Consider the following 19,800-nt stretch of genomic DNA (forward strand, 5'->3'; position numbering starts at 1 on the left):
GCAGGAATGATAGCTATGGTGACAAGTCTGTTGTTTTTTCAACACAAGGCCTCAGAGACTAATTATGTGAGCAAAACATCATCGCGCCCTGACACCACATATTGCCAGCTAATTGTCTGCACTTAGTCTTGTAGCTGAGGAGAAGAACTGATTCCTGTATAGACTTACCTGAAATATGTGAAATATAATCTGGGAAGTCCTTTAGTTTCATATTCTGGTCTGTTTCCAGATATCTACACGTGACAGGAGGCAAAGTGCTCCTTATAGCAGCGTGCCTTTGGGAATACTTTCATATATAAAGGTTCACAACACTTTCAACAACCACTTCACACAATCAGACGTCTATTTTAACTTCACGGGAGGCTTGAATCAACTTGTTAAAGTGGGTTATGTGGATATGTAGAAAGGTGGAACGTGTAATTTGTATTAAGAACATAATAACATGCCTTTGGCAAAAACAAAAAAAGCAACACGATGATAGATATTTGTGTGAGCCACAGTTGTTTGTCCAGGTGCAAAGCATACTAGCTTTGATGAAAAGGTCAGCCAATCAAATTTCCTTAAAGGGGAAGACTTGTCATTCTCGGTATTGCAATGAGCAACACTTGTCACCTCCCTGTGGTCTAATTGCAAATGTACCTGTGATGCACATCGCTAAAGATGAAGCAGTGAGAGAGATGAGATCACTGACAAAGACACGCCACTCAGTGACATATCAAGAGCACAACCACCCACACACTCACCCACCCATTAAGTCTCATTTCCAAGAATAGGGGGCAGACTGTGCTCTTGTAGGTATGAATAATGAAAGCAGCCTCCAGGAGCTCATTTCCAGAGAGTGATCATCAGTAAAGTACGGCCTAATGATCACACAGATAAAGTGAGAGGCTGGCATTCATGATTAATGCCCTCAGGTCTGTCTCCACAGCTACACGGCCTCTGCCATCAGATCTTCTGATGCGCACTGACCACAAAGCATCAGGTGCATCAAGGAAAATAAGATATACCATAATTTACTGGAGTCAGCACAGTGCTTTGTTCCTATAACAAAACTAGCTGTAATATATCATAGAGCAGATATAAAGAATAAGAAAACAGGTTAATTTCAATAAAGCTGTAGTATTTTGTTTTATCTGATATGTAAATGCTTTTTAGGCACCAACCTATCACTTGATATGATTTTTATGTAGCTTGTTTAAATGCCTGTGTGCTTTTTTGATGTCTAATTTACAAAATAAACTCATTTTTAAAAAATTCCTGATGCATGAATATCTTAAGTAGTCTTCAGGAATAGTTTTCCAGGCTTCTTAAAGAGTGTTTCTTTTGATGTTGGCAGCTTTTTGTTCAATCGTCTGTTGAGATGATCCCACACTGTTTTGGTAATGGTGAGTTCCTGGTTCTGGGGAGGCCAATCCACGAATGATAGCGTGTGAAAAACCAGGCTGTTGCCAATCAGATGCTTTCCAGGCAGTGTTGTGTGGTGAATAAAAATCTGACAGTACTTTCAACTGAAGGGCTGGATGCTCAGATCCTGTGTCAGGTCTTTGCGAAATCATTTCCTATTTCTTAAGGACATAACTTTTAGATACTGTTCATCAGCCATGGCAGGCCACTTCTTCTTTTGCCTTACACTTGTCCAGTTGCCACATTTTTTTAAGAGCAGACTACACACTATGCTATATGAGCATATGAAATATGCCACATTCTCAGTTAAATTCTCTTTGGGAATTACCTTGCAAAAAATACTGTGTTATCTTTGGCATTTTTTGTAGAATGAGCTCAAGAAATGGGATCAAGCAATATTTTTGTGACAGGCTGCTTGTAACAAAATGCATAGAGCTACAATTTAAAATACAATTTTACAGTTTTGCTAAGTCTTCTTTTTGTGGAGACATACGGAAAACACAAGTCATCCCTTGAGTTTGGTTGCTTCTTTGCTTAAATGATTAATAGGTCAGTGTTAAGTGGCTTAACAAAGAAACAAATAAATAAAAGGTACAAAGAAGAGAATGAAAAAAAAGAAAAAAGAAACCTTTTACTCAATACTGTGTATGCATGGTTTTCTTTAGTTTAATTGATTTCCTTTTACTTTTCCCTAAAATAATTTCTTGTAACTATTTATTTCAGGGTATATGGCTGTAGTTTTTGTTATGCCCACTAGATGGCACCATAGTAAAAGAAAAGCACAGCATATCACTTTTTTGCTGCAGGCAATGGCCTCAACATCGCATACACACTGTTTTTTATGGTAAATGATTTATCTACAGCTCACCAACAGCAGCATTCATGTTCCATTAAAAATAATAAGAAGAATACTAATAATGGGCCACAGTAGCACCAGGGGCCTGACCCATTTAAGTGGAACAGGGTCATGATGTAAATAATTACACCTGTGTTTCCATGTCAGAATGGCTGGGTAGCTGAAAAGGGCCTATTATGCTCATCATGTGCTAACACTGACACATCTCTGAGTCAAGCACTGTTCCAAAGACACCCTGAAGGACACACTTTGAGCTGACAGCCCACCTTATTTGTCTGTGTGAATGGATCATCAACCGGATCATACCAACGTGAGTCGGCTGGAATTCCATGATCCCACAGAACTGATCCCACCATACCAGCTGTGGCTCTCTTACATGAGATGCAGACCTCACTGTAACGGCTGACTGGAAAGCATGTCATATCACTGTCTACAAAGGACTCGGCTCTTATTTCAGTGAGACATGGCAGGAATATTTACAGTCACCAGCTTGGCCCTTCAGGGCGAGTAGAGACGAGTGACCCAAACGCGCACTAAATGTTTTCCCTCGTCTCATCAAAGGCCAGTCACTCACAGGCTGTCATTAAACAATAACGGGAGATGTGCTAACATGGAAACAGACTACAGGAGTTTTGTCTGACATAGCGAATTAAATGTGAAGCTAAATATTTTGTGCTGCTATAGAGAAGGACAAAAAGGCACACTGTTTTCAGACTGACCCACTTGTTGATTGTGACACCTTTCTCAGTATTTGTGTTGAGCTGGCCCAAATTGTGTAGGTCAGGCCAAATTATCCATTCAATCTCTTTCAGCTCAGCTGAGTCCAAACAGCGCCACTGTTGTGAGGCTAAATAACCAAGCAGTGGCCAGAAGAAATGGCAGCAGCCAACAAAGTAGGTGGATAACACACTGATATTGAGATTATTATTCCTCGTCAAGAGCTGCTTTGTATTTTTATTTTTTTTTTACTTTAGTGTGTTTGACATATTTATGGTTGGGATTTCTGGGTCATCTAGACACAATCACACTTTCACTGTGTGGGAAAATCATTTTACACTTTGCTTGGCCTTAAAAGAAAGGAGATGGTGAGAGTTTAATATCCAGGACTCAGGGTGTAGTTATCACTGATGCCTCACAGCAAGGAGGATGTGGGTTTGAACTTCATGTTGTCTCTGTGCACACAGTCTAAAGGGATGCATGTTGTGTTAATTGGCTGTAGGTATGGATGTGATCATGAAGGCTTGTGTGTCTCTCTGTGTAAGCCCTGTAGGCTGGTGACCTGTGCAGGGTGTAACCTGCCTTATGCAAAGCACCAGCCCAGACAGGCACCAGTCCCTTCCACAGTGTTAAGAAAATAGATCAAATCAACAAGTTTTGGTTTCATAAAAACGGTCAAAGTAACAATGTTCATTAATTTATTTAACACATTCTCAATTTACACTTTATACACATATAAAGAAAGTAAAATGCTTCTTGAAAACACTGAAGGCTAAGATACAGGCAAAAGTGAACTTAAGACATGATGTATATCTATTTATAAATACATGAAAGTATTGCAAGACCTATCAATTCCATTTAAAACTGCAGAATTAGATTCACATATTAGGCATACCGTAGATACACACAGTCAGTGAACTCGTCAATGAAACACAGTTACAGTCTCAGAAAAATTTGCACAAATTAAAATATGCTATGTAAACATATAGTATACAGATGCTTTAGGGGCTTATATCTTGAGGTTAACAGTAAATGATAAAACATCGTTAAGCACAACACGTAAACATTTGAAGATCTGCTGTCATGTTGTTATCCTGCAGCGCTAAACCCTTTAATTTAACACTCTGGATGCTAACATCTGTTAAAATATATATCAATCAATCTGTATCAATACTGTGCCAAACAACAGCTTGAGAACTTTTTAGACAGAAGCTGTCTATAGCATACATATATATATATATGCTCACATATATGCTAACATACACAACAGTTCCTGTCAACAGCAACAGCAATCAAGCTATAGCTGCTAGTGCAAGATTAGCACATGTTTAAACATGCCGGAACGATGTCCGACATACAGCAGAAGTTGTGGAGATTCAGAATGAAGAAGTTGCCTTAAACTCTTAAAAAAAAAAAATCTACTTTTACAGCTGTCATGTCAAAATATATTGTAACTATGCTTAGTGGCGTATGACAGTTGCAGAGCATGCCCTAAATAAAGGTGCAAAGTCACTGTTATGCATGTCTGACGGACACTCTGAGGGTTGCTCTCAGGAAGTGCTGCTTCTCTTTCTGGTCCTTGGTCTCCTCTTCATAGTTTCTTCTTCTTGGTCGCTTTCACAATTCCTCTGACAAGACCAACACATCCCAGTTAGGAAACTGTTGTAACATAGTTACTGTTTGTGGTGATTGTGACAATTGTGAGTCTCCACAGCTGGAGACAGCTCAAAGAATCTAAGCATTCTTTTACATATCTATATATATGTTTTGGGTTTGTTTGTTTTTTAGCTCCAGCAGCATATAGCAGGATAAAACTGTGCTTGCTACACTGCAACACAATGTCTGTTGTAAAGATACTCCCAGAGAAATAGTTAGACATCTACATCTGTAAATGCTGTGGAAATAGTGTACAATAAATAGAAACTCATCACCACTTTAGTAAGTGCACCTGCTTATTAAGTAAATATCTAATCAGCCAGCCACATGGCAGTGTGGTGCAATGTGTTATGATCTAATGTTGGCAGTGTTTGCTTTATGTGAGACTCCTCCCACCAGAGGATGGCTGTGGGTTTTTTCCCCTCTCTCTTAGGAGGTGGACACCTGGGCGTGCCTGCTGAGTAGCTGGGTGGAGTCTCTTCCTGTCCTTGGATTGGATAATTGGCTAATAACCTCCAGTATTTAACTACCAGATGACAGCCACCTGGCCCCTTCTCTCCTAACCGCCACCATCCAACAAAGAACCTGTGTTTTGATTGGTTGCTGTGTAGAGTTTCTTTGACAAAGTGATTTGCAGACGACCTGCTGAAGTTCAACAGGAGCATCAGAACGGGGAAGAAAGGTCATTTAAGTGATGTTGAATGTAGTATGATTGTTGTTACCAGACAAACTAGTCTGAGTATTTCAGAAACTGCTGAGATTCTTCCTGCACAACCATCTCTAGGAATTACAGAGAATGGCCAGAAAAAAAAGTTTCCCATTGACCAGGAAACAGACTCGCCAAAATTGTACAACAGAAGATTGAAAAATCATTGCCCATTGTTAAGTCCAGATTTCTGCTGTGACATTCAGATAGTAGAATCAGAATTTAGAGTAAAGAACATGAAAGCACAGGTCCATGCATGCACGGATTTATCAGTTTAGGCTGGTAGTTTAATGATGTAGGGATAACTTTTTTGCATAATTTAGTTTCAAATGTGCATCGTTTAAAAAAAAACAAAAAAAAACCACAGCCCGCTTTATTGTTGCTGATCATGTCCATCTCCACAGAGTACCCATCTCCTCATGGCTGCCATGTCACAAAGGTCAAATCATCCTAAACTACTTTTATGAACATAACAATGACTTCATTGTACTCAAATGCCCTCCACAATCACCAGATCTCAGTCCAATAGAGCACCTTTGGAATGTAGTGGAACGGGAGATTCACATCATGGATCTGCAGCCAATAAATCTGCAGCAAGTGTGTGATGCAATCACGTCGACATGGACCAAAACCTTTCTGAATCTCTGCCATCAAGAATTAAGGCAGTCCAGAAGTCAAAAGGGTTCAATCTGGCACTAACAAGATGTACCCAATAAAGTATCTGGGGAATGTATTTGCAAAGTTAAACTAATCAGCTGTTGGTTGAAGCAATATAAATGAGAGCAGCTCAATGTGTGTCAGTTTAATGTAAACCATTGCACGGCAACCTACCCCGTCCTCCTCAGGCAGCTTCTCATTCTTATGGTTCTTCATGATTCGTGTTAGGTGGTTGCACAGAGCCACAATTCTGAATGACAGCTGTTGAAACCGACAAAAGTAAAAAGAAATGGGTTACAAAGCAAGACGTGCAATTTATTTTTTATGCAATCTTCCTTTAAGTAATAGTCCAAGTTGGTACCAGGGCTGCATTTTACCTTCCACCTGCGTCGAGCGTACTGTCTCTTGAAGTTCTCCAAGTTGACCACTGATAGTCTCTTCACCAAGGCCTGTCTGGGGTTCAGAGGCTGCAGAAACACAGTGAGATGTCAGAAAGCAGAACTGTCCCTCACGTCAGCTGTGCGCATGTGCTTGTCTAATATAATCAGCTATACCATGAACACATTTCAGGTCATGAATGACAGAAATTGAGAAAAAAAAAAAAAAAAAAAAAAAAAAGAGTCAAAATCTCTAATTAACATTTATTTTATGGTTGACAACAGTGTAAAATGTCAGCGCACAAAGACAAGAGTGCTGAGTGTTCAGACGCTAATACTGGCAAAGGAAGTGAGAAATTTTTAAACAGATAAGATCTTATCATAGATGTTGTTTTTATGGTTAGCGCAAAAACATCTCAAAGAAAGAAATAGAAAATGCTTTCGAAATAAATAACTCAACCTTCAGCAATAGAGCACATTTAAATCCATAAAAAAGATCCTTTCTTTTAAAACAATATCATTTACACATGGAGTATTAAATAGGATTAATTATCATTTCAATAAAAAAGAAAATTGCAATTAAAAAAAAAACTTAGATCAGTCAATAAAAAAACCATTTGAACTTATCATTCACTCCACTGTGAGAACCATTGCACAGTACATTTGTTTCATTTAGTTTTACTAAATCAGCTAAAATAAACTGCTAAATGCTCAGGCAGAAAATACCAAATTAATAAATAAACATAGTTTAATAAATCCATGTGTCATAAAAATAAATAAATTAATTAATTAAATTAAATAAAACATTGTGCCACTTATCCCAGTTAAAGGACTAATCATGTTTGCTGCTGTACCTGCTGTTAAGATCAATACTTGTCTGTCATTTAAAAAGCATTCCAGAGCCGGTAAGAAATTTAAGCTCAGCTTATCTTTGGCCTACTAAAGAAAAAAGGCAGGCTGACTCTGTCAAAAGTCAACAAAAGAGATGTCAACGCTCGGGGCAGCAGTCCATGAGCAGAGGCAAAACCTCCCTCTCTCTAGTCATCTGGGGGTTAGGGTTCAATGGGGGTTTCTGTAGGAACCTGAGGCATTCCAAACTACCTAAGAGATCTCTCCGGAATGTTTTAGGTCTGCCTTACGGTCTCCTCCCAGAATGTAGATATTTGTTTAAAATAATGGCAAAACCTAATGCACTAAGATTTCTATAATTGATCATGTCTATCCATTTTCTTCATTCAGTTCAGGGGACTGGAATCTATCCCAGCTGAAGCGGGGTATACTCTGGACAGGTCATCAGCCTGTCGTAAGGCTAACACTTAGAGAGAGTCAACTATTAACGCTCACAGTGGCACCTTCAGCCAGTTTAGAATTGCATGTACATGTGCATGTATTTGGACTGTGGGACGAACCTGGAGGGTACCAAGGGAGGGAGAGGAAGAACATGCAGTGCAGAAAATAGTGTTTATAATGTGTGTTTATGTTTGTTTAACCTTCGGACAAAGCCAGGCTAGCTTTATCGCTGTTTTCAGTGTTTCTGCTAAGCTTAGCTAACGATTAATCATGCAGACATGTTAATGGATATAACCTGATATAACCATCTTCTCCTTTAACTCTTTATCTTTTTTGTTTAAACAATAAAGAAAATCTACAAATAAATAAAATTTAAAGAGTGCAATTTTTTTTTAAAAAAAAACAAAAAGAAAAATTGTTGACTCTTAGAAGATTTTTTAATGGTTTATGTCAGCCAGACTCAGTGAGGGGCTTTTCAGCCTCAGAGCAGACTTCTCTGTCACAAGTCAGATGCAGCAGGTCCTCCAGTGCTTTCTTTACATGTGTGCTCAGACTTCTGTTATGGATGCTACCATTGGTTCCCTCAGGATGCAAAGAGCCCATCAGATCCTGGAGCCAGTGGAGCTCAGAGTTCAGCTCCTGCCTCAGAGCATCCAGTTGGCCCTGCCTGTGGTTGTACCTCTTGCTGATGCTCTCCAGACAAACATCTACTGCCTTCATGTCTTCTTGCACCAGCTTCCTGGTGGCCTCCACTTTGCGAAACTCGTGGCAGGCTTGCGAGAGCTGTTTCTTTGCGGTGTCCCGCTCCTCCTTGTACCAAGCTTCCTTGTCATTGTAAATGGAGAGCAGTGCTTCTATGTCACCCTGCAGGGTGCGGTAAGCTTCCGCCACCTCGGACAATCCCGTCTCCATTAATCCGATGTCTTCCACCACATGGGCAAAACGCTCAAAGTTGGCATATGTGTTGTTTTGGGACATGCTGGAGTGCGACTGGATAGTGTACTCTTTAAGTAGTTTTGTCTTCAACTGCTTTGCTTTTTTCTCAGAGGCAGCGCTGTCCTCCTCCATGTGGCCGCAGGACTTCAGACAGAAGGGTAGGGGTGGGGGAGGGAGACTGAGTGAGAGGATGTCTTATTGTTGCATCTCGAAAACACGTATAGCAGTGAAAAATCCCAGCAGACGTGGCACTGGAGGATTAGTGTGTGACCCCAGAGCGTAAGCCACGGCTGATAAGGGGTGCCAAAAAACAGCAAACATTCCTGGTGAGCGTGTAAGGTTTCCTGGATCCATGCTTGCATCAAAACAGGATGAGGACTTCACAGCAAAACACCACTCACATGCATTTCATCAGCGTGAGTGGGAGGTAGATGGCTTCACCACAGCACAATGTTAAGTTTCCATTCCATTAAAATACAATTAGCGAGATATTGCAAGAGTCAGACCACTGACTTTGTAGACAAAAGGAATATTGCAGATGGCATGAAGATGGATGAGATGAGTGTGAGATGTAAAGGGAAAAACAAAAATTCCCAAACAGTAACAATATATATACTTTAACTGTGGGCCAGTATGGAAACATCTATCCAGGACAAGTACACAGTTAGTGGGAGTGAACAATGGAAAAAAAAAAAAAAGATCCTGCTACCCCGTGTGTTACCTTTGACATTAGCTGCAATAGGTTTTACTCCTCATAGAAGGGGGGTCAGGGGGGAATGAAGTGCTGACAACAGTCACAGATTATACAAACCATGCAACACTACTGCATAAATCATGTCCATACCTTAATCCAAGGATGATTCAGTGCATCTTCTATTGTCATCCGTTTTCTAAAAGAGAAAATGCAGCTGTGTAAATATGCCAGAACAACTCCATCAGACAGGGCACGTAGGTCAGTCATGCAGCAGACGGTGACTCTCTAAGGATTACAGCGAGACCAAACTTCCACAGGAATATTGAGTTTCCCGAAGGTGCACGTAAACACTTAAATGGAAACACATGTCAGAAAGTAAGAAGAGGATCACATTTTACAAAGAAAGTGTTTTTGCAACATTTTGTAATAGTTTTCTTTTCTGGTTTTATATATCACACCGTGTAGCAGAAATAAATCCTTACTGGCTGGCTGTTTATTCTCATGTGGGTCAGGAGTGCACTTCATTAGGATTTATTAAAGCATAGCCCCGCCTGGTACCGGGCTTTGTAATGAAATTTCAAACCTGACCTTTGGCCTTGACCTATTTATTAGTAACCTAATTTCTTTCTTCTTCTTTTTTCTCTTTTACCTCGTTTCCTTTTCCAGGAGCCCTCTGATAAAGTTCTTGGCCAGCTCACTGGTACTGCTGAAGAACTCTTCATCAAATTCGTAGTTCACCGCTGAGATGTTTGCTAACGTTTCCTGCTTTGTGTCACCGAGGAAAGGTGACGCACCGCTCAAACTGAAACAACAGCACAAACGTTTGCATGCGTGACTCAGTCGATAATCGTAGATACGTTAAAATTCCCGGACGTTGTGAATCTCAACTTACAGTACATATGTGATGACTCCGATGCTCCTGCGAAAAAAGGCGCAAGATTAATCCAAAGTTATGCGCTGCAACCTGTTGTGCAGATGTCAGCAGAGTCAGAGGTAATTAAAAGCTCTTACCACATGTCTGCTTCCAAGCCCAGTTGCTCATAGTTGACTATCTCTGGAGCTGAAAATAGACAACACACACTCAACATCACAAACAGCGTCTGGCCAAACATCAAGCATCTCATTAAAATCATCGAGCTCAAGAAAAAAGAAAAGAAAGAAAAACTTACCAACAAATTCAGGGGTGCCAAAAATGTTTTTGAAATCCGTCCCATCTTGTATTTTGTGTGCTAGTCCAAAGTCTATTATTTTGATGCGGGGTAAGGTGGCATCCCTGTCCAGCAGCATTATGTTTTCAGGCTGCAGCAATGCAAATAAAGAAACAAAGCATGTATGTCAGCAGATTTCCACTAATAGCAGGGCTCAGTAATACAGACAAAAGCAACAAGTTACCTGGAGAAATCCTCCTTTTGTGGAAGCATTAGAGAAAAACAATTAATCAAGCTAATTAGTGCAAAGGTGTGTCAGTGTGAACTAAAAATTAAGGCTTCAGGCATGAATGACTCAAGCACCTAGTGCGTTGTTATTTTGCGTACCTAATCCACCTTCAGTTATCAACGCAAAAACATCAGCAGTGAAGAGGACTCACAACGAGCCATTCTTACATTTCTACTGTTATTTGCTCACCAGATTCATATGGGGCATAAAGGGAACAACAACAACAAAGGAACACTATCACCCAGTTCTGCATTCAATTAGTAAGATGTGGCCTCTTGTGGAAACTTGTCAAAGGGGCTCCCTGTTTCCCAGCGCTGCCCTTTGGCTCTGTGCAATATAATAGGCCTGCAAATCAAGAACCATTCACATTGACTTTGAAGGGTTATGGTGCTGGGGTTGGGTTGTGTTTATTTAGCTGTTCTGAAGCTTTATTTTAATCAAAAAGGGGGATAAGAATTTCTCAAGTAAAATTCCAAGTCAAAATGGGGTTAAACAGGAGGGTTAATGGGTGTTATAGCTGACTGATCTGATGAAAATAGACCTTGGGAACGTAGATGCACAGCTAGAAAAAAAAATCAGACAGGATAGCGACTTTCAGATAGAGACGTGGGCGATACAGCTCTGAAACTAAAGAGATAACCTTGAGGTGTCGGTATCTGAGAGTTTGGATGGTGGCCACATAAAACAGGAAGGATGTGTCAATCAGAATAGCAGAACTGTGCAGTACGTACATTAAACACCTGCTATAGATAGATACATATACATAAGGTCTTTATGGCATTGCTTGTGCGTAGTAATACAGTTGCTATGGAGGTAAAGAGTTTAACTGTTTCACAGAAAACAAATGCAGTTTAGGATGCGCAGCACAGGAGAAGCACGTTTACCTTTAGATCAAAATGTGCAATCTTCTTGGAGTGGAGGAACTGCACTCCATGTAGGACCTGCTTGATAAACTGAGTGGCCTCCTCTTCACTGAGGCTCTCCTTTTGAGCTAAGAAGTCAAACAGCTCTCCTCCAGAAACCCTGCAACACGCACAAACACACACAAACTGACACTCGGTGACTGTGGGCTCAGACAATCTGGAGCAAGCCCTCGGAAATTGGATGCACAAGCCCTGGATGCCTGAGATATGTTTGTCTGTGGTGCTAACTTGCTTCTGTTTTTAGTCCATTTGCCCTACTTATGGGCCAATGTATTTTTCCATAAACATAACTGAAAAAATGGTATGAAACCTTGGCCCATAAGCACAATGTTCTCTACCATTCATACAGAAAAAATGAGAGTGAAGGACAGTGCGTCATTCTGCAGCCATCAGTCATATTTTTTTGTTTGAGTTTTTCAATTAGTCCTAATCAGGCCTGCCATGTTTCTCGGCACTCAGTGACCCCAGACGGGGGCCCTTTTTGGCCTCTTTTCAGTACAAGCATTATTGACTTTGCAAGCGACATTTGGTACTTTCTGGCAGACGTGATCAGGGGCAAATGGTTTTCAGCAAACACAGCTTCAACAAACAGAAATACCCTCACAGATGAGTGGACTTTTGCAGTTTTACAGTATTCCTGCCAAACATTCAAAAGACTGCACTGACATAACTTTTCAATCCCAATAAAACACATTTTATGTTATGCAGGCTCTTATCTATTGTACATAGATGTTTGGAGTTTTCAAGAAGTAAAGCATGATAAAACGTTATTGTTGTGAGTGTGTGGATATTGCAATGCATTGCAGAATCTTGCGGTGACTCACAGTTCGAGGATAAGCACAACATCTGTGCGGTTCTCGTAAACATCGTGGAGCGCTACAATGTTGGGATGCTGGAGCTGCTGCAGGATGTCCACTTCCCTCGCAATCTCCTCTCTTTTCACACCCCGTCTGCTGGCCCCGCTCAGGCGCTTCTTGATGAACTTGGCCGCGTACTTATTGCCTGTGCTCTTCTCTATGCATCGCTTGACAATCGCAAACTGCCCACTGCAGACAAAAGAGAAGCAATCACCACAAAAGGTGCCAAGAGAGCATACAGAGCACGGGAAAAGCAGTAACATCCTGCATCTTGGTAGAGGATGTGATCTCTGAACACTCTTCTTGTTACACCCATTATCATTCAACGTGACAACTGATTTACGTGCATCAGGATTTGTAGTATCTACCATCTTTTTATTTTTTTAAATGAATAGAACTAATAACATTTTTTGCATTTAGCCACAGGATATTGGTGAGGAAGCTGTGGTACACAGATGACTGACAAATTGTGGTATGGTCCATCACTTCCTGTTTCCTGGCGAGACAATGAGATGATCTGGTGGTGCTGAGAGAGCCTCTGCCCTCCTACTCCTTTTAACTTCCTGCCACGTTTAGTGGAGCAAGCTCAAGTGTTTACTCCACTGAAAGAAAAGCAAACACAATAGAGGTGTGTGTTTTTGACAATATTGTTCAGTGAATCATTGCATTCTTGTTTTGAATGTTAGATAGACGTGATAGTCAGACATGAGCTTACGACATCTTTAATGGCATCTTATTATTAATGAGCTTCAGTACTGACTCCAGCTGGTGGAATATATTCCTTTGTTTTCACTCATCCCTAACATAAATCATAACACTCATAACTTGCCTACTGACAGATTGAACAAGAAATATGAGACCATTTTCCATATGAGGGGAATTTCTGTGGCTTCAATATCAGACCAGCACTTGAGTAAGCTTGCTGTCATACTACTGCTGCTTTGTTGTTTCCTGATGCTGGGGGAGGACCTGCCCACCCTATTGTGAACACAAGATTCTCATCCTTCTGCGTGATGCCACAACGACATACAAGGGCTTATGTGGTGACAGAGCTGGCAAGAGTTTTACTGAATAGGAGGGAATGGTTGGGTAAAACACATTAAAGCTTGAGGACTGAAGAATTTTCATGTTTGAAGCACAGACACATTGTGACACTGTGGAGGGAAAAATTCCCAAAGAGGGGGAAAGACAATAATTGGCAGGCATTTCATGAATTTTGGACATAGCTGTCCACACAGAAATTCCAGAGTGGCTGTGAGAGGCTGTCCAATCTGTGTCTAGAGGGCCAAGAATAGCCAGACTTAAACAGAGTCTTGCTTTACCTGCCACATTTCTTCTGCTGTTGGTGAGTGAGAGCCCCCGCTTGAACGGCAGGAGTGGAACAGAAAGAAGGGCACAAAGGAGGTGTGCAAGGAAGAGCTGTACACCCACAACACACTACAGTTCACACTTGTATTTTCAGGGTGTTTACAATGTGCACCCAGAAACAAATTAAGGGATTAAATACTGTCTTTGTGGTTTTAAACCAGCTACTGACTCTGTAACCCTACATCGGTGCGAGATGGTTGAGCCAGTTTTCACGTTTTTGTGGCACACCCTGTCCGGTGCTCTGTGATCACACCTAGGAGCTGTTACATTGACTATGCTAAGCCTCTTATGAAACATGCTCAAAAATAACAATATAAAACTATATAACTAACTAAATGCGGGACCACATAAACCCAGAATTTCAATTACAACCTCAATGAAGAGATTAAGTCTAAAACCTTTAAACAAATATGACGCAGTCTGATACAGCAGCACTTCAACAAAAAAACTGAACATCTCTGATACACAAGGGGGAAAAAAACAAGCGTATGAGTTTCTTTAAAGTGCTGCAGTGCTTGATGCAAGGAGATTTGCACTGAACTACATGTGGTTGTTTCACCTGTGCGTCTAATAAGACAAGGGAATCTTTAACTTTAGATTGATTTGATGTATTTCCTATAGCTTCAGGTTCTGGAAACACATTAAAAGCCTAAAGCCCTTGAAGTTATTATTGAGATCATTTAATTCATGTGTGAACATGACCCAGCAGAGACTGCAGGGAGAAAAAAAGAGAGAGTGGGGAAACATACGTTAAGGCAATAATCCACAAAGAATCCCACGCACATTCCTTAAAAGGAAAATAAAAAGAGAGCGGGTGGAGTGATAAAGCACAGCTTCATGGAATCTCAAATCCTCCCTCTGCCTGATCTATTCACAGGACGTCTCCACCCTCGAGTCCTCCCTGTTATGATAATGTGTTAACTGAAGAGGTGGGGAAGTCACTCAGTGAATTCCACTTGCAAAAACATCCATCAATTACCCCAAGGGGAGGAACTGATCCGTCACTGGGGCATGAGCAGTCCTCTTGATTTGCCTGATAACTAATGGCAAATAGAAAAAGCCCTTGAGATGATAGTTGTAGTTCACGTGTGAAAAAGCACCCAACACAAATGTCAGCAGAGGGGCTTTACTCCAGCATTGTTACGAAGTGCAGAGTAACAGCGGAAAGAGATGCTGGGGGGGTGGTATTCCACAAAAGGCCAGGCGTGCCGTCTGTCTCAGCCCTAAGCCGACCAGCAGGGCTGAAAGTGCCATCTCTCCGCAGAATTTCCACTTCCAACAGCTGAAGGTCATTAGCCACAGCCAAGGTTGAAGGAATGCTCCGACAAGTGGCGCCAACCCAATATTTAAACATGTTTCTCAACTGAGCAACCACCAGGATGACGAAGAGTGCCAGCTTCGCTGTTGACCCAGAAAGCTGTTCCTAACCAGGCGACTAATCAAATGCCATTGAGGGCTGCAGGGACGCAGCTCCAACTTTTAAAATCCTACCGGTGCTTGAAAACCCAATTTGTCGGCCACATTTTCTGCTTTTTATGCTGTAAGTGAAATCTTTCCGCATTTAAGCCCTAAAGTAATCTCTAGATTACCACTGGTATTTAAGTCCAGCCACACACGCACACACCGGCATCTGTGAGGCATTAGTGTTGTTTGTAATGGGACAATTTCTGTCAGTATTGGAACTCTGGGGGATGTCCAAAAGGTCAACATGGAGGTCCTTCAGTTAGGCTGCAGCAAATAAACTCCCTTCTCTCTTTATTTCCCCAACTTACACAACAGCAGGGATGTCTCAGAGCTATAGAGACAAAGTAATTCTAGTACTTTTTGGTAATCTGAAACAGCTGTGTGCCTGCCCTGTGGGCATTTATTGTTTGAGCACCGCAACCTAAAATTTGCATCACTGCCCTCTGGATATTCCATAAAGAAAACTTGTAAAATGGTTAGTCTGAATCATTTTCTCCTAAATGAACCCACATAGATACTGGAAAAATATTTTGCATATCAGGAAGATGCTCCTGCAGTGTTTACAGATTGGAGAGCAAAAACTCTGTGAACCTGTGTCAATGGACAGATGAGTTTTCATCTCGATGTCAACTTAAGCAGTGACAAACATGCTGCTGTGCTGCAGGAAACTTTCCTTCCTGTCAGTATAACTAATGTTTAAATATCCATCTCACCGTCAAGACAGAGTATAGGTGCCTTGTGAGTTTCTGCAGGTATTTTGTAAGAAGCCACACATTAACAAACTGACCAGATTCAATTTAAGGCATCGTCAGAGTCATACAGTTCACCCTGGCATCACATCACTCGCTGTACCTTTCACACATAGCAATAAAGACACGGTGGTGCTAGACAAAAGTCAAGGGATTACCATTAGAAGTCAACATGAAAGCATTCAGGAAGTCAGAGTGAAACCATGGTGTAAAGTAAATTCAACATTCAAATTTTGGGGAAAGTCTGCATGTTTTCTTTGGGGGGGGCAGGCGGGTTTAACAGATGGTAGTTTCTTGACACTGACTCACTACGCACTACTTATCTACCAAAAGCTATCAGTTGTTATGAGCCAACAAGGACACAAGCTCACTTGTAAACAGGGTCCAGCATCTCAGATGAAGACCTTTTTCTCAGCCTTACCTTGATGCTCAGTTACAGCTCACCGCTTCCTTTTAAAGGCATCTTTTGGTTCAGACTTTAACACTTTGTACTGTATGATGTCATAAGTGTCATCAGTCGAATGGAAAGAAAGGTACACTTGTCACAGCATGCCCCGCATGTCAAAGGGCTGACAGGTTTACCCAAAACTCTGTGTCATTAGTGGAAACAGCCACTCAGTACTGCTCTTCGGAGCTGTGAGACATTAAAACCTGTCAACATGATTAATTCAATTTCCAGAAATGGTGCAACAGTACCACAGCACAGGGCATCTCAAATACGTCACACAGTTTTTGCCTCCCTCCGCCAAATTTCCCCACCCTCTTAAAGGACAATTGAGTAACAGTTCCACTGAGGTATGTGAGTGGAGGGCTCTGAACCCGTGAGGCTGTCAAAACTGTGGGTGGGCTAAAACACGTCCCCCGAGGCTCACTTTCTGTCTTTTGCAGAAAGATAAAATGTAACAGGTTTGGTTACTCAGAAAGCTAACCAGGGCTTTTAACCACAGTAGCTTAAAGGGTCACATATTTTCGACATGCTGATGTTAAACATGCACTCAGCCCACAGCAGAGTCCCCTTTGCTTTTCAGGTTTTCTCATGAAAACCAGCTCAGCTTTGAGCAACACATTCCCACGTTTGCCATGTCTTGCAGGGGTTTAAAGGGTATTTCAGCTTCTTTTTTTTTTAATATAAGTTTTTAAAAGTCTTTTAAAGGAATTTCCAACTTGCAACGTATGGCTTGATGTAACCTAATAAATCATCTACTAGTTTGTGGTGATATGAGCAGCTTTTGAGTTGCCTCTGTGCAAACAGCCGTGTTTGTTTTGCCTTCTTGCTCTTTGCCTGTCTGTGGAAAATCCCTCCAATGTTACAACTTCATGTGCAATTATCAATGACAGTACTTTTTATTTTCCAAACGGTGCTTACAATCTATTTACTTTGCAAACTACGTAAAGTATTAGATCATTTATTCATTTTATTGATCAGCTAACTGCCGTGAATCATTATTTTTAACCATCAGACGTGAGTGCTTTACTGCAAAGCCTGATTACTGTAAAAATATTTCATATTTATACATTTGAACTTGTCATGCTACGCGAGGCCTTTGCTGAAAAGTCTTCCTCTTCTGTTTTTTGTTTGGGTTATTTTTTATAGATCTGAAGGAGTCATTTCAACAGCAGGTCTGGATCAGGGTGTGCCCAACAAAGACTGGGACACAGTGCATTTGGGATTAATGGTGAAAGGCTACAGGTCAGATGCTTTGCTTTTACACTCGCTCAATCTGTTATCGAGTGGTGCACATGCCCAAGCTGTCCTTCCGTGCAAAATTGGCGTAGCTTCCTCAATCCATATTGTAATCTACCAACTTCCTGTAACTTATTTCCTCAGTTTCCTTCACGTCTGCTCTTTACCGGGTTTATTCGCAGCACTTCGACACCCTGGTCCACCGCCCCACAGTCAGACCATGCAAAGCAAATCGCTCACAATTCATTTGCGTTCCTGGACTGACAAATCTGACCCCCAAACACAGCTGTTTTCTTTTCTTCGAGTGCGTTTAACTTTGGAACGTTATCTCTTGCTGTAAAATTCAGCCCACTTTAACCCAACGACACTCCCCAGTTCAAGCTTAGACAGGCCAGCTGTTTGCATGCCTACATACACAGGAGGAGGACCACCGGATCAAGCACTTGCAAGGGAAACTGACTCACCCTCTGACTCACACAAACTGTGAAGGATCATCTTCTAAGAGGTGGGGATCTAAAACTAATCGTGAACAAATCCTCACCTTCCCAGTGTTTCTCCAATTTCATAAAAATCCTCCACGTTCTCTTGCTTGAATACCGCCATGCCGGGCGTCCTCATTGATGTAGCTCCTTAATATGTAAAACAGATATGTAAAAGAGCCTCCTTGGAATGCTCCAGTAAAGCCAGTTGTTGTGCCTCCCCAGGAGTACTCTTCCTGCACACCACAAGTCCAACCCTGCAGACATAAAGATGAGTTGGTTGATGAAAATGTTTACTACAAGTTGCAGCTTGCTGTAAGGTATTCGTTTACTGAATTAGAGCTACTTTCACCTTGCTCTTGGGAAAGCCTTAACACCGTAACACAGCACAGAAAAAAGGGTCCTCTTTGTTCTTCACTAGTATTACAGGCTTTAAACTACTACTTGCACAACAGCGTCTGGGCAGCATAACAGTGTATAATGAGGATTACAAATGAAAAGAACATTTCTGGCTAATTAGGGCAGGGCATCTGTTGTGAAACATTATGTCTGGTTAAAAAGGTTGAGAATGGCAGTTAGACGGGCTTTGTAAATACCAGAACATGGCCATTGTGACAACTGTGAATAAGGATTTAGAGATAAAATGGAAACTGTGCAGCATGGGAGTGAACACGTATGTATACACAAATGTGAAGAGAGACAGAGAAAAAAAAAAAGATGTTCACAAGCTGAAATACCACAAACTTCCTCTCTGGCAAGTTTCATGAGTTTTTCGCAAGTGTCTCAACAAAACTGGCTGCAGTTAAAAACACCGGGTCTTACCTTCAGTCAGCTGCAGAGCTGGTGATAAAGGTGCATCAGTGTCCACGTCTCCTACAGTTGGTCTCCTCGTCTCATAGCTGCAGCTGGGGTCAGAAAACAGCTCCTCCGGGGTGGATGGCTGCTGTTTTCTGTCACCGGTGGTATCACCATCAGGCTTTTGTGTGCGCGTAAAGTCCCTCCCTCTGATGGCTCTATTATGAAACTGCAGCGCGAGCGTGGCAGGCTGTCAGTAAAGATAGCTCGGATAACTGCTCGGTGCGTCCTAACAGACGTGTCTGAATGAGCATTTGAATTAGGAAATTCAGAAAAAACCTGCAGACAACACGTTCAGCCAGCAAATAGTTTATTGAACTAATATTACAAACTTTTTTTGCATCATTAAGTGAAACAGGTTAACAAGGACCAAGATGAGAGATATGCATACAAAAAGGTGAAGTGCTGATATGATATTCGGAAGTCATACTACCAATAAAGTTGTGCAATGCAATTCTGGGAAAAGCAACACACAGAAAAAGAAACAGAGTAAAGGGAAAAAAGAGAAGAGTTTTAAATGTAGCTTATTCTGTGGGGGGGGGGGGGGGGGGGGGGGGGGGCACTAGCCTTAAAGAGAAACTGAGTAAACATAAAATCTTACTGTATGAGCCTTCTGCCAATGTGTGGACATTTATATATTAAAAAAGCAAGTTTAACTGTAAACCAATCAAGATCTTTGTGAGAGACCTGC

General features: G+C 41.3%; 1 protein-coding gene across 3 annotated transcripts; it reads right to left on the reverse strand.

The window, feature by feature from the left end:
- Positions 1-3,652: 3,652 nt before the first annotated feature.
- Positions 3,653-19,753, reverse strand: dapk2b (death-associated protein kinase 2b). 3 transcript variants are annotated; one of them, XM_085167783.1, is made up of 12 exons: positions 19,077-19,286; positions 18,317-18,511; positions 12,478-12,699; positions 11,615-11,753; positions 10,463-10,592; positions 10,305-10,353; positions 10,186-10,212; positions 9,943-10,095; positions 9,444-9,489; positions 6,374-6,463; positions 6,171-6,257; positions 3,653-4,605 (listed from the first exon to the last, which is right to left on the reverse strand). In XM_085167783.1, the coding sequence occupies exons 2-12, from the start codon at positions 18,391-18,393 to the stop codon at positions 4,528-4,530; spliced, it is 1,098 nt and encodes a 365-aa protein (XP_085023909.1). In that variant the 5' UTR covers positions 18,394-18,511; positions 19,077-19,286; the 3' UTR covers positions 3,653-4,527. The 3 variants fall into 3 exon arrangements, with proteins under 3 accessions (XP_085023909.1, XP_085023908.1, XP_085023910.1); XM_085167782.1 differs by lacking the exons at positions 18,317-18,511; positions 19,077-19,286 and having other exon boundaries at positions 12,478-18,309; XM_085167784.1 differs by lacking the exons at positions 3,653-4,605; positions 6,171-6,257; positions 6,374-6,463 and adding an exon at positions 6,464-8,743 and having other exon boundaries at positions 19,077-19,753.
- Between the last annotated feature and the right edge of the window lie 47 nt (positions 19,754-19,800).

This window comes from Neolamprologus multifasciatus, chromosome 7, assembly GCF_963576455.1.
Source record: "Neolamprologus multifasciatus chromosome 7, fNeoMul1.2, whole genome shotgun sequence".
Lineage (NCBI taxonomy): Eukaryota > Metazoa > Chordata > Actinopteri > Cichliformes > Cichlidae > Neolamprologus > Neolamprologus multifasciatus.

What these genes read in the sequence shown, in the direction of transcription:
- dapk2b (XM_085167784.1), bottom strand. Translation starts at nt 18,393, where the DNA reads ATGAGGACGCCCGGCATGGCGGTATTCAAGCAAGAGAACGTGGAGGAT. An exon ending in GGAGTCATCACATATGTACT is followed by an intron (nt 10,096 to 10,185) that starts GTAAGTTGAGAT and finishes CTGTTGTTTCAG; the next exon opens with TTTGAGCGGTGCGTCACCTT. An exon ending in TGAATCATCCTTGGATTAAG is followed by an intron (nt 8,744 to 9,443) that starts GTATGGACATGA and finishes TTCTGTCTGAAG; the next exon opens with TCCTGCGGCCACATGGAGGA.